The sequence below is a fragment of the Sinohyriopsis cumingii genome, unplaced genomic scaffold (assembly GCF_028554795.1).
Source record: "Sinohyriopsis cumingii isolate HCF-2022 unplaced genomic scaffold, ASM2855479v2 utg000198l, whole genome shotgun sequence".
Lineage (NCBI taxonomy): Eukaryota > Metazoa > Mollusca > Bivalvia > Unionida > Unionidae > Sinohyriopsis > Sinohyriopsis cumingii.
This window is the reverse complement of record NW_028315875.1, coordinates 4,628,109-4,642,411: the sequence shown is the minus strand read 5'-3', so window position 1 is coordinate 4,642,411 and position 14,303 is coordinate 4,628,109. Positions and strand designations below refer to the sequence as shown.

The 14,303-nt window shown below is 35.0% G+C and overlaps 1 protein-coding gene across 2 annotated transcripts in view; it reads right to left on the bottom strand.

Annotated features, from left to right (window-relative positions):
• Nucleotides 1–651: 651 nt before the first annotated feature.
• The window catches only part of LOC149774604 (ectonucleoside triphosphate diphosphohydrolase 4-like), a 58,421-nt gene continuing 44,769 nt past the window's right edge, over nt 652–14,303 (bottom strand). For both annotated transcript variants that reach the window (XM_089945062.1, XM_089945063.1), the window contains 3 exons: nt 10,009–10,091; nt 7,483–7,644; nt 652–4,996 (listed from right to left, as the gene is read on the bottom strand). In XM_089945062.1, coding sequence (XP_089801188.1) covers nt 4,741–4,996; nt 7,483–7,644; nt 10,009–10,091 — 501 coding nt within the window. In that variant the 3' untranslated portion in view covers nt 652–4,740. The remainder of the gene's footprint in view (nt 4,997–7,482; nt 7,645–10,008; nt 10,092–14,303) is intronic.

Here is a 14,303-nt window from a genome sequence, read left to right as displayed (position 1 = left end):
TAGTATAGTTGCCAGTCAAAATTCCCTCTTAACCCAAGCCAGTTTCAGGGTTTTAATGATTAACTGGTCTGTACTGACATCAGAAAACAGACAAATCTGCCAATTATAAACTAAAGAGACACCGAAACATCCAGCTTTCCAATGTGTGGAAAATTATGATTTTGTTCAGCCAAAACACAAAAGTAAAATAGATAGATGATGATCTTAGTTGATCTATGTTCAGAATTTTAGCCTCTATTATTACCATTCTTTCAGGAACATGTAAAAGTTATGCCAGCTGCGCCTTGCACAATTGAACATGTGTACCTTTTCATAAAGATTACCACAATTTGTAGCATCGCTTATATCATTGAAAAAGAGTAACTCGTGAGTGCGTTAATTAACGTAAATGAAACAGCTATTGCCAACTAGCTGAAGTGTTATTTGGAAGAATGCGATTTGGTTGAAAAAAATGAATAAAGCAAAATCTGCATCCAATATATTTGGGAATAAACAAGGATTAAAGTTACACTAGGTACAATTACAGCCTGGTCTCCCAGGTAAACTTGAACCGGCCCCTTGAATTACAAAATCTTTCTTTTACCTTTATTTCATTCTGTGTTGGAGAAATCAGGAAATATTCACATGCCAAATAATAACAAAGCAATCATAGTAGTTTATAACAGTTTAGTAAGTGTTCATGAAGAATTTATTTTATTCACAGGCATATACATCTCAGAAAATGGAAAATAATTATATTTTCGTGTCCCAAAATTTACAGACATTATGGTAGTCAACAAAAAAAATGTTAAAAACTTTTAAGTTTAGATCCTGGCCTGCAGATAAGCTGACCTCTCTTTTTCTAGGCCTTTATGTTTTCCTAAATTATTCGAATACATATGGTACCTAAACCTAAATGGTATTGCATGTCAAACTGACTCCAGACAATTTCTTACAGGAAAAAATTTTGAGTAGAGAACTGAAGTTGATACATTTACGAAATCAGTTTCCAGTTTTAGCAAACAAAAAACCTACAATAAATAAAACATACCATATTGGTTTGGTTTGAATATGGTATGTGTGATTCTGATTTGCTAAAATTAAAAATATATTTCAGGTTTGCATATTTGCTTTGAAACTTTTGGATTTATTCATGTTTGCTAAAAATGTAATATTAACAGAGGGATGATCTAAGTTTTTGAGAGGAAAAATCTGTTCACCCATCAGGCATCTTTATCAGTTGATGAAGTCTGTACCTCTAGAAAACCAGAGGAGATTTTCACAATTATGGTCCCAAACATAGGAGTGCATGAATAAATGCACCTGTACAATCTTCCAAGCATTATTATCGAATGATAAAGTCTGTACCACTAGAACAATGGAGATGGTATATTAGATTAGGGACATGTAAACATGTACACTCAAAAAGACCAATAAGCATTATCACATAAATGCTCTTTCATTTCATAAAAGACTGCATGGAATTACAAACAAACAACCCTGTATTAAAAATTGTTTTTTTTACATGCGACATTATAAAAGTCCAACAAGACACATTATATATTTTAAAAAATTCTACATACACTAACCAAACTTGTATAAAAAAACATCTGTATTACCCAGAGTACTTTAAAGCTTTTGATTTTTACTATAACAATCAGTCATGTGAAAGCTAGTATTAATATAACATTTATGCCTGCATAAAAGAAAGTTTACAGTATGTTTGAAACTTTGAACAAATAATTTACATGGTATTGTAAGCATGTGGTAGACTTGCATAAAAATATTGCTAACTCAAGAAAAATTTGTTTGCAGTCATGAACTATGTGATGAAACAAGTTGAGACTGAAAACTGGTAGTCAATTTATTACAGTGAAACCTGTCTTGAAAGACCACTGCTATATAAGAGCACCTGTCTTGCAAGACCAGACTCTTAACGTATATATTTACTGATTATATACCATCATGGCTTATCATGAAAGACCATCTATCCAGAGAGACTAAGAATTTTAGCAGAAGGATGGTTTTTCAATAGAGGTGTTACTGTAATCAAAATCTCAATCAAATCTGGAAATCTCAAAGAGAAGTAAATTTTGCAATCAGTAGTTTTCAATTCTCATTTTCTCAAATTATGTGGCCCAGTTTTTATTAAACTTCTCAATGGAAAATGTTTATTCTCTCAATATTTTCTTTTGTTTAAATATGTCATGACAATAAAATAGATACTTGTAAAAGGCAAGGAAATACTAATTACCAAGATTCCCTGGAAAGGTTGAATTTTCTATTGACCAAAAGAAATTTCCAGAGATTCAAGCAAAGACCATTTCTTCTTTTAACTGACAAGTACTGAAACCAACTTTGATATTCTGGAGTGATATGATTTAACAAATCTTTGATATTTTTGAGTGATATGGTTTAACCAACTTTGATATTCTGGAGTGATATGATTTAACCAACTTTGATATTCTGGAGTGATAGGATTTAACCAAATTTGATATTCTGGAGTGATATAATTTAACCAACTTTGATATTCTGGAGTGATATGATTTAACCAAATTTGATATTTTGGAGTGATAGGATTTAACCAACTTTGATATTCTTGAGTGGTATGATTTAAGCAACTTTGATATTCTTGAGTGATATGATTTAACCAACTTTGATATTCTTGAGTTAAATGAATTTCAAATTAGCCACTGTGGCAGCCATATTGGATTTAAGATCAGCATCAATTTCATTTAGGATAAAGTAGACAACATTAACAGACTTTTGATGAAAACCCCATGTTGATATGACCATACATTCGGTGAATTAGTGACAAGATTTTCAATATGTCCATTTTGGGAGCCATATTTGAACTCAGTTCAGAACTCGGGACCAGCTAGGTACCATCTTCTGGTGAAACCCATGTCAATATCATTTTAGTCTTAAGACAGTAGAAAGAGCAAGATTTTCAAGATGAATGGTACATTGGCCATAATGGATGTCATATTAGCATGATTTTCATTTGTACCAACCCGACCTCATTAGAGGTCTTCCAGTCAAAATCCAATGTTGATATGACACTAGGAGAAGCAATAAGCATTTCAAGACGGCCACTGGTGTGGTAGCCATATTGAATATCTGATTGGCACAGTTTTATTTAACATCAACCAGAAAATGGTCTTTCTGTGAAAACCCATGCTGATATGACTTTCCATTCAAAAGGAGTAGCACTAACATGACCATCCATTCAGGAAAAGTAGCAATAAGATTTTCAAAATGCCCACCATAGTGGCCATATTTTGGATGTCCAAGCAGAACCACCTTTATTTAGCACCAAACAGATATCATAAGAAGTTTCAATTGAAAACTCTATGTCAACACGACTTTCCATTCAGGTGGAAAAGCAATTACAAGATTTTCAAGACAGCTGCTATGGCAACCATGCTGGAAATCAGATTAGCACCATTTTCATTTAGGACCAAAATTGCTCAAAATAGCTTTAAAGTAGCCACACTTGATATCTGATCAAGACCAACAAGACATGGTGATGAATGCATCTGTAAAGTTACATGGCAATCCTCCGAGTCGTTTAGGAGGAGTAGCAATAACAAACCTGTGATGATGGATGGATGAAAATCAAGACAACAGATGACAGACAACAGATCAGACCATAAGCTTTTTTGATCCATCACCATTAGAGCTAACAATGTGTGTGCATGAAAATGTTGTGCACGGTCAATTTGCAACAAGTGTAACAAAACCTGAAGCATTCATTATTTTTGCAAAGATCAATCCAATCATGTAAGTGCTTGACTTTTAGATCAACAGCCATAATCAAATGCTTACTTTGTAACTTTTGCAACTCAGCAATGAGATGCTTTCATTATCTAGTCATTAAAAGATTTTGGTAATGTTGTACAGTCAGTATTCAGTATCTAGTCATTAAAAGCTTTTGGCAATGTTGTACAGTCAGTTTCATTATCTAGTCATTAAAAGCTTTTGGCAATGTTGTACCATCAGTTTCATTATCTAGTCATTAAAAGCTTTTGGCAATGTTGTACCGTCAGTTTCATTATCTAGTCATTAAAAGCTTTTGGCAATGTTGTACAGTTAGTATTCATTAATGTATCTACTGTTACATGCTGTTCTAATGCATACAACATGGTGCCACTGTCGAAGCTTACAACGAGCTGATAATGAATAGGAACAACTTTTATTAGTGTTAATTAAAAGTTATTTATCACACACACAAATCTTTTGAAATATGTTACCAATGCTAAATTGATTGATACTATTCTCATCAAGTAACTGGCTTACTTAAAAATTGAAAATCACACACATACCCCATCTTCCCTGTACATACATGCACGAAAGGAAATTCACCTTCTATGCGAAAATTATAGAAATATCTACATTTAAGAGTTAGGTTAAACCTATACTCTTTGCAGCAGTTTACATCAAAATTAATGTTATCCAAGGATACAGACTGGTTTACATCTAATTACTGATGTCCAAGGATACAGACTGGTTTACATCAAAATTAATGTTATCCAAGGATACAGACTGGTTTACATCTAATTACTGATGTCCAAGGATACAGACTGGTTTACATCAAAATTAATGATATCCAAGGATACAGACTGGTTTACATCTAATTACTGATGTTCAGGGATACAGAATGGATTACAAACAATTACTGATGTCCAATGATACAGACTAGTTTACATCTAAGTAATGATGTCCAATGATATTGACAGGTTTACAGCGAATTAGTAAAATTCAAGGATAAAGACTAGTTTTAAACTGAATGCCTTGTTCTATCTGATCTGACTCAGTCCTAAAGAAAGACATGGATGGAACTCTGCTCAAGGTCTCTGCTGGTCTTTTCGGGCACAGCTTCAGTCGCTTCATATACAGAAATATTGCCATGACAACAATAAAAATGCAGACAACAATTAAATATTCATTGTAAATGAGTCTGGAGCCCCTCCACCATGATGGTTTGAAGTGAGATGATCCCATCTTTTCTAAATCCCTGCAAAGGAAGATACATTTTTTAAAATATTAGAATTTTCTAAATTCAAGTGAATGAAATGAACAAAATGTAACTTTAATATAATCTTAAAAGAGAATTGACTTGATTTTACATTTGGCATCAAGGCATAATAACTTGAAATGGTATCAGTCATTTTGATGAAAATGTTCCTGAAATCCACATAACAAAGGATCCATGACTGGCTGATGTAACACGCTGACATACTGGTGCAGAACTAAATTGCTGTTTGTGTAGGCATGGAATGTAGGGCTTTTCTTACAGCAGATACAGTTGCTTAGGTGTCAGTAACAGACAAGTGTGGACCCAAACTGTTATGTTTAGCTAAAGGGTCAGTAACAGACAAGTGCAGACCCAAAATGATACAGTTGGCCTGGAAGGTGACAATACCTAAAATGTGCAGACCCAAACTGTTACATTTGTCTAATGGGTCAGTAACTGATATATACATAATGTGCATTGTCTCTTGCTCTTGTTCATAATCCAATTAATACAAGATCATCATGATATAAACCCATTTACCAAGTTTTACAAAAAACTGGTTGAGAAATTGAGCCTATAGATCGAGGTATCTAATTAATGTGTGCTGATCTCACTTGTTATAGAACCTGTCTATGACCATAATGACATAACCTCAAGGTGCAGCAAAATCCTATTAGATTCAATACCAGAATGGTAACACACTCACCCAATAAGATACAAGTTTATCTTATTAACAGTTTAGATCTTGACAAGAATAGAACGAATCCAACATCTTGATAATATAAGACAACTTCAAACATTTGTCCAAAATCTGATCTGCAATATTGTTATTATATTGCTGACATGCTCAGCCAAGCACATGCAAGGCCATATTAATATCCATGAATTTTACTCATAATCACACCTGACCAAGATCTCGATAACATATATCTATTTAACAAGTCTGATCAAAATCCTAATAAGATTACAGTCTCTCGAGTATATCGCTTGCTGGTTCAGTTTTTAAAAAATTCTATAATAAACAGTTTAATCAGGCACATGCTTCACATGAGAAAATGTGTAGTTTAAAGCATTTGAGGTACTACTGTAAGGATAGACTTGTTCTCCGACTAATTCTGCCAGGATTCAAATCAAACACTGACGAACCAATCATCAGAGTTTTACTACAACAATCGTGTTTCCATAGCTTATGCTTGTATTCTGTAAGTCCATATTTTATGGGTAATTTTCATAAGGCTAAGGGATAAACAGTAAGGGTTGGCAGGTGTGCAATTATATGCACCACTGACAATATATTCCTCTGCCTTTAAGGTGGATAGGGCCATGTGACTTGACCACCACTTGTTGTGAGAACTGCTTGTTCTTAAAGGAATATTTTAATAAGATCCAGACATGCAGACCAAATAACTCTGGGCTAGGATGAAACACCTGTCATCATGGTTGCTTAAAGGAGATGAGGGGACATCTCAACTCCCAGTGATTCTGCTGCAAGACTGATGAGGTTGGTCAAAGATTTCGCATTCAAGTGGAGTAATCAGGATGAGGAGGCACTCAGATTCCTTTGCTTTCTGTACCTTCACAACCTGAGGTGTTGGAAGAGGAGTGTATACATCTGGCTCTTCCAATCTATGGAAATAACATTATCCAAATATTCGGAATCTGGGACTGATGAGACAAACGTTGGGATTTTGGCATTTCATCTAGTTGTCAATAGTTTCGTCATAAGTCGATCCCATCTGGCACCCACTGAGTGAAAACCAAGTGATGAAGAAACTCTTCTGTTTATATTAGTTCATTATTGTGGGACAATAAGTCTGCCAATACATTAGTCAGCTATAGGATATACTAAACTTGGAGGTGGATTTGTCACTGAGGACACCACTTCAGAAAATTTCAAACAAGAATACAATGGTCTGGGGACTTGGTTCCATCTTGCTTTTTTGAGGTTTGTCACCAAATTGGAGTTATCATACAAAATGATAACTTCATTTCCTTGATTGCTCTACAGCCCCCCCTCCCCAAAAAAGTTCTCAAAACAGTTTTCATCTTGAGAATATTGATATGTGAATAACGATCATGATGGGGTCACTCCCCTCTGGCATCCCGATAAGGTGGGAGACTTGCTCCCCCAGTCTATCATGAAATAAGGCAGGAAAATAATGACATAATGACAAACAATCAGAAATAAAAATTACAGTAAATAAAGCTGTAAATTAAATGAAAGTACATGGGCAATTCAAATACTAAGAAAGAAAGTATTTTCTGAATACAGACCAACTTCCAAAATGAGTTACCTCCCTTAAACAACCAAACCTATTCATATCTACTGGTACAAATCAGACTACACTGGAAATCATATTAAATTTCAATTCTTCATTATTCATTCAGTTGCACTTTAACAGCTTTTTTTCTTTTTGTTTTTAACATGCAAACGCACAGTGTTAAACCAGTATGACATATTAATTAATGTTTAACATTCAATTTACCTGAGTGGTAGATATCTGGTTCTGTGAATGAGTGCCCCTAGAGTCCACTGTACATCTTTATTTTGAATATATTGCACTGAATGAAAGTTCTTGTAGTCTTCTGGGAACTTCAAGCCTTTGTGCAGAACAGTGGTCATCCATGCTGACTTGAAACATTGCATCCTTGCATGGAAAAACATAAAACAACTGAGTTAAAACAGTGTTGCTTATTAATTATTCTTCATACATCAGTATAAGGTGACCTTATTTGTATCATACATCATTATAAGGTGACCTTATTTGTATCATACATAAGGTGGCCTAGCTTGTATCATATTTATAAGGTGGCCTTACTTGTATCATAATTCATTATAAGGTGGCCTTATTTGTATCAGACATCATAGTAAGGTGGCTTTACTTGTATCATACATCATATTACAAGGTGGCTTTATTTGTATCATACATACCAAATATTTATAAAAATGTTACTAGCAACTGCCTTGCTTGGCACACAGCATTAATAAGTTAGTGTTAGGACTGGTCAGACTGGTGTCAGGATAATGTGACTGGGTGGGACATGATGCTATATGTCTGTGGCATGATGCCCCAGTGCTAGACATCACTATAAACTGTCACACTGCAGACATCGTAGCAACATGACTAAAATTGTTAAAGCTACATTAACAAAATCTATATTACGTTTGTATCAAACATAATTACAAGATGGCCTAACTTGTATCATATATCATTAGAAGGTGGCCTAACTTGTATCATATATCATTAGAAGGTGGTCTAAATTGTATCATACACCATTAGAAGGTGGACTTACTTATAAAATCATATCCTTATCACATATGGGTGAGCAAGAGGCCTAAGTAAGCCCTATGCTACTCACTTGACATATGCTGGTCTAAAAGGTAAATTTAGCAGCAATATTGAAGGCAACTTTGGTTGAAAGACACCCATGTCAAGATAATGTCTAGGAATTTCATTGAAACTGCTCTAACATGCCATTTCTACTCTGAGTCAGCTGAACTAGATAATGTACAGTCATCTTCATAATAATTTGTTTTGATGCAAGGACAGTATCTATCAAGTTCAGTCTGATATGCTGAGGCAGTTTTTTTATGAGAATGCCATTCTATCAGGTTTGTTATGTGTGTGTATATATATATATATATATATATATATATATATATATATATATATATATATATATATATATATATATATATATATATATATATTAGTAACAGGACAATGCCATTAGCATACATGGCATTCGAACAGGTGATCTAAATAAAATAAACATTTTTAACAAACATTTTTGAGGAGAATTTCATGAAATTGCAAACTAAAAATGGTTGTATGTCATGCATTCCACATGTTCTGTTTCGTCTAATGTAAATTATTCCTGGCATTGTAAATATTAGGGGTGGGGTAGGGGTAGGTATTTTCTGAATGGCACCAAGACAAGAGACTCTATCATCACTGCATGTAAATTATTTTTCTGGCTGGATTCAACATCAAAATATATTTTAATGTAATGTTTTCTGATGGATTATACTGTGTATAAAAGAAACAAATACTCTTTAATGCAATGCTTTCTGATGGATTTTCTTGCTTATAAAAGAAACACTTATCTTTGCTGGAAAACATAATTAATCAGTTCATTATGAATTTTTCAGAATGGTAAATCATGAAACATGGATTACTACATGCATGTTAGCATATATCTCCAATCCATTCTTCTTCATCTTTTACCTAATGTAAGGAGGTATCAAGGACTTATTAAATTTCTATATGTCAACATTTTTACATTTTGGACACATTTGAATTTCATAGCTGATACCTGTAAAATTATTGACATCTCAACTACAACTCCTAATTAAATAGCTTAGCAACACCAGCTTGAACAGTGTTACATTTCAAGACTACAAACTGGTCATCACCTTTCATATAGTTATTCTGCCTGGTTTGAGAATTACATTTAGGAAATAATTCTGTTCAGGTCACATCTGATTCTGCTAGAAGCTACAACACAATGACTCTAGTGTGAACTTATCTCATTATGGATATATTATAACCACTAGAAAGTACAACACAATGACTAGCTTGAACTTCACTGATCATGGATATATTATAACCACCAGAAAGTACAACACAATGACTCCAGCTTGAACTTCACTGCTTGTGGATATGTTATAACCACTGGAACATACAACACAATGACTGTAGCTTGAACTTCACTGATTGTGGATATGTTATAACCACTAGAAAGTACAACACAATGACTCTAGCTTGAACTTCACTGCTTGTGGATGTGTTATAACCACTAGAAAGTACAACATAATGACTCTAGCTTGAACTTCTCTCATAATGGATACGTTATAACCACTAGAAAGTACAACACAGTGACTAGCTTGAACTGATTGTGGTTGTGTTATAACTACTAGAAAGTATAACACAATGACTCCAGCTTGAACTTCAGTCTTTATATATAAGACAACATGCATTACTCAAATTTCATAACATAAAAAAATGTACCTCATCCTGTTTTCATCTGCCTTTGGGTACAGTTTCTTGTCATACCATTCTTGTATTTTTGACCACTTATTAGCACAATATTCCTGGAAATATTGTTAAAAAAAAGAATACAGTAGCAAAATGTAAAACTATTTTAAATAAGGTGTGATTCTGCATACAAACCTAGAATATTCAATCAAAACTCCATCATTATCCACATGAATATAAAAAAAGTAATAATATTTTCCTACTGACCCTTACAACTAAGAGTTACCTACCTTTTCTGTGATATAAGTAAACAAACTAGCTGCATACAATTTTTCAGATTTGACTGGCCATATATACAGACCATCCATGACTTATTTTTCATTTCAGGGTAGAAATCCACATATTAGACAAGTTTGGTACAATATATTTGACTTAAAATCAGCATTCTAACACATCCAATAATGTCGGACATTACCACTGAGAAATCAAGATCACATCTGACAACTGTAAATAGTAAGTTAAAACTGGGATATGTTTTTTGTTTGAGGTCTGTAGATATTGTTTCTGAAAGAGGATAACAGTCTTGTTTGTGGATTGTTAATAGTGTATTAGAATGGTTACAGTTTGTGGCCATAATGTCATTTTTCTGCATATGATAAGCTGTACATGACAGCCAGTATATCTAAAGCAGGAAGACCCACTGAAAAATCCTGGGAAGATCTAAAGACAGTGTGGAAGCTATTGGTAAGATTTCTCACATACCCATTGGCTGAGCTTGAAACTCACACCCACATGGTCTTGCTGACTGAAATTGATAAATAACCACATGGCACAGAACTCAGACTGAATTCTTCACATCAATGGGGACTCAAGAAACTATAACCCAGGATCTATCATCAACCTGAGTGTGTAAGTGTAAAGGCTACAGAAGACAATCCTCCAACAACCATTGGAAGTATCTCCTTGCTGTCAGTAGCCAGCAAAATTCTCACCAGAATTCAGCTGAATTACCCTGTGCATCGTATCAATCTAGGGCTCCTGCCTGAGAGTTAGTGTGGATTCAGTAAAGGGCAGTGGATCACAGACATGGTACTTGCAGCTTGTCAACTTCAGAAAAAAATGCCAGGAACCAAACTCCAACCTGTACACAGACTTGATTAAAAGCATCAGCTGTGGAGGCCTTTGGATGATCCTGGCAAAATCTGTTGTTGTTGTTGTGGGTTTTAACGCCATTTCTCAGCACACGATAGGCTATACATGGTGGCCAGTATTATTGGTGGAGGAAGAACCCGAGAAATGGCAAAATCTGAATACCCAGAGAAATTAATCATGATGGTTCAGCAGTTCCATGATGGTATGCCTGCTTGTGTTGTGGACAATGGCATGCCATCCAAACCATTCCCAGTCACCAATAGAGTCAATTAAGGCTGTGTGTTGGCTCCAACCTTCTATAGTATGATGTTCTCTGCCATGCTTACTGATGACCTCCAGGACCAGGAGTTATGTATATATTTTTTTTGAACTCCTGGTAGATGATTTTATCTAATGTTTATAATTTTTATTGATGGCTGTGATGTGCACAGAATATCTTTATTTCAGTTTGCCTATATGACTTGAATCTGTCAAGATCATACTATATATACATAGGATCTACAAACAGATGTTTATGTATGTGTTGACAATTATTGTTGTTGTTCTAATAGAGTTTGACGCCATTTTTCAGCACATGATAGGCTATACATGGTGGCCAGTATTAATGGTGGAGGAAGAACCTGGGAAAACCCCGGAAAGAACTACTGACACACGAGAAGCTACTGGCAAGCTTTCTCACATACCCACAAGGCTGAATCTGAGACTTAAACCCAGACAGAGGTAAGATGGCAATGATCTGTAGAGGAGAGCACTTTAGACCACTCAGCCACTTGGGGCCCCACTTGACAATTATTAATAAAAATCTTAATAATAAGACTTAAATGATGCTTATGAATGAATTTCTTGGTGACTGATGGGGTTTTGATGTTTCTAGATAATTCTGTAACTTCCAATTTGATAGGCTAGGTCACATGATGCAAAATGAGTAGTATATTCTGTCAAGTGGGGTATATTGTGAAATACAGCAATATATGGTGTAAATAAGGACAGAATTAAGCAATCAGTTTCATTCCAATGTTTGGACTCATTCTGACTTATTGTGTCAGTGTTGTATGTCTGTAGGCATGTTTTGCATTATACTTAGATATTATTCAAGGGGAAAAACATTTGTTTGGACTGTTCAGTGGTTATAGAAAGTGCTCATTATTTAGATTATAATATTATCCTGGAACTGTTATAAATTATTCGAATAAATTCTGGACAACACCATCTTGACAATGTCATGGACCAACATATTTCTGGTTTTGAAATGTACAAGGAACGTTTCATTCATTCAGGACATTAATAGACCTTTATAAGGACTAATTTGAATTTATTCCTTAACTCATTTGGCCCCAGCACTGTTTTCAGTATCTCTGTTGATATGCCTCAGAAGCACAAAGCTGTGTCTCGCTGCTTGTGCCCCATAGCTTTTACCTGTTTGAAAACATCGTGCACATGCATTCACTCTTACCTTAATTTCTCTTCTTATATCCAACAAAATCCATGAAATTTTCACCATTTATTTCAAATGAATTTGTCGACACATTGATGTAATTTGTTCCCTATTTGTCGAAGTCTTTCACAACTTATTTATCCAGTATTTACAAACTTATGTGCAACGTTTATCCGCAAGAACTCCGTCATCATTGCTGTCAGCATCATCATCTTTGGACAATTCAATCTCAGAAACTTCTAAGTCCAAATCTAAATCTCACAAAATATTCAACTGCGGAACATATCTTTCCTCAGCTTGCTCAATATTTCCAAGATCAAACCTGAGAAACTCCACATTTTGCTCTCATCAAAAATCACTCTTCTGTCCGCCATCATTTACGATTTTTCATGAACAGGACATGTGTAGTTGAACCGCTCTCAAACTTTAGCCTTTTGCTTCAGAACAATTCAAATTTCCACAAATGAAAGTAAAATCATTTCTGATTGGTTTAATAGTTGTTCAGTTCTTGGAATAAACCATTTCTAACCAATCATAGACGTTGTATCTAACACACATTCATCACGCCTGGAGACAGGATAGGCCATTGAATGCAGTAAACAATTCACGACTACAGGTAGGATCAGCCAATGAATGCAGAAACCAGATCACGCCTACAAACGGGATCGGGGCCGAATGAGTTAATACTCTAAGTTCCACTCACATTTTTATTTATAACATAGATAATAAAATTGTTTGATAGTTTTACAAAACTTGTTGGGTTTGCTTTTCTTTTCTGTTACTTAGTTTATGACCAAAGAGAAGTAACACTGGACACTGGAAAAGTGTAGCTATGTTGGCAACACAATGTTACATGCATTCTACATGAAACCAATGCCTCAAATGCTAAAGCAAGTGTTGCCTTTCGCACACTAAGTGCATCTGTGTGGAAATCTCAGAGACATCAGTCTACAACAAAAGTCTACAAAGCCATTGTGTTGTCAACACCACTGCATCCTTGTCAGACCTTGACACTGTACAGATGTCCCACCAAAGTTGAACCATTTTCACATGGGCTGACTGAGGAAACTGAAGTGTATGAGATGGCAGGACAGGGTCCCCAGACATACATAAGTGACTACCAAAGATCTTCTATGGCAACCTGAAGAAGGCAATGTGATCTCAGGGTGGTCAGAAGAAATGCTTCAGAGATTTTATCAAGTCATCCTTGAAACACTTCAACAATGACTCTGAATCCTGGGAAGATATTGTACAAGAAACACTCCAACTGGGCCAGTCTCATCTATACTGGAGCTTTAAACTGAGGAGAACTGCAGAGGCAAAAGCAGCATAAATCACACAACTGTACCACTTACTCTACTGATCAAGCAAACCAAAATAGCATCTCTGGTCAAGTATGCCACAGACAGTTCAGGGCCTAAATTGGCCTTTAAGTCACTCACACACAGATACCTAATCAGTTTGTAATGTTACAGATCATCTTCAAACTCGAAAGATAAACAACAGTTTTATGTTTGAGAATTGCAGAGAATGTGTTAGAATGGGGAAACCAGTCTCATGTTAGAGGACTGAATACAGTTTTATGTTTGAGGAGTGTAAATAGTGTGTTCAAATAGAACAACTCTTATGCATTTGAGGACTGTAAAAGGTGAGTAAAAAGGGGGGTAATAGTTTTATGTCTAATGCTTATAAATAGTGTTGGAATAAGGATAACAATTATATTTTTGAGGAGTGTAAGATG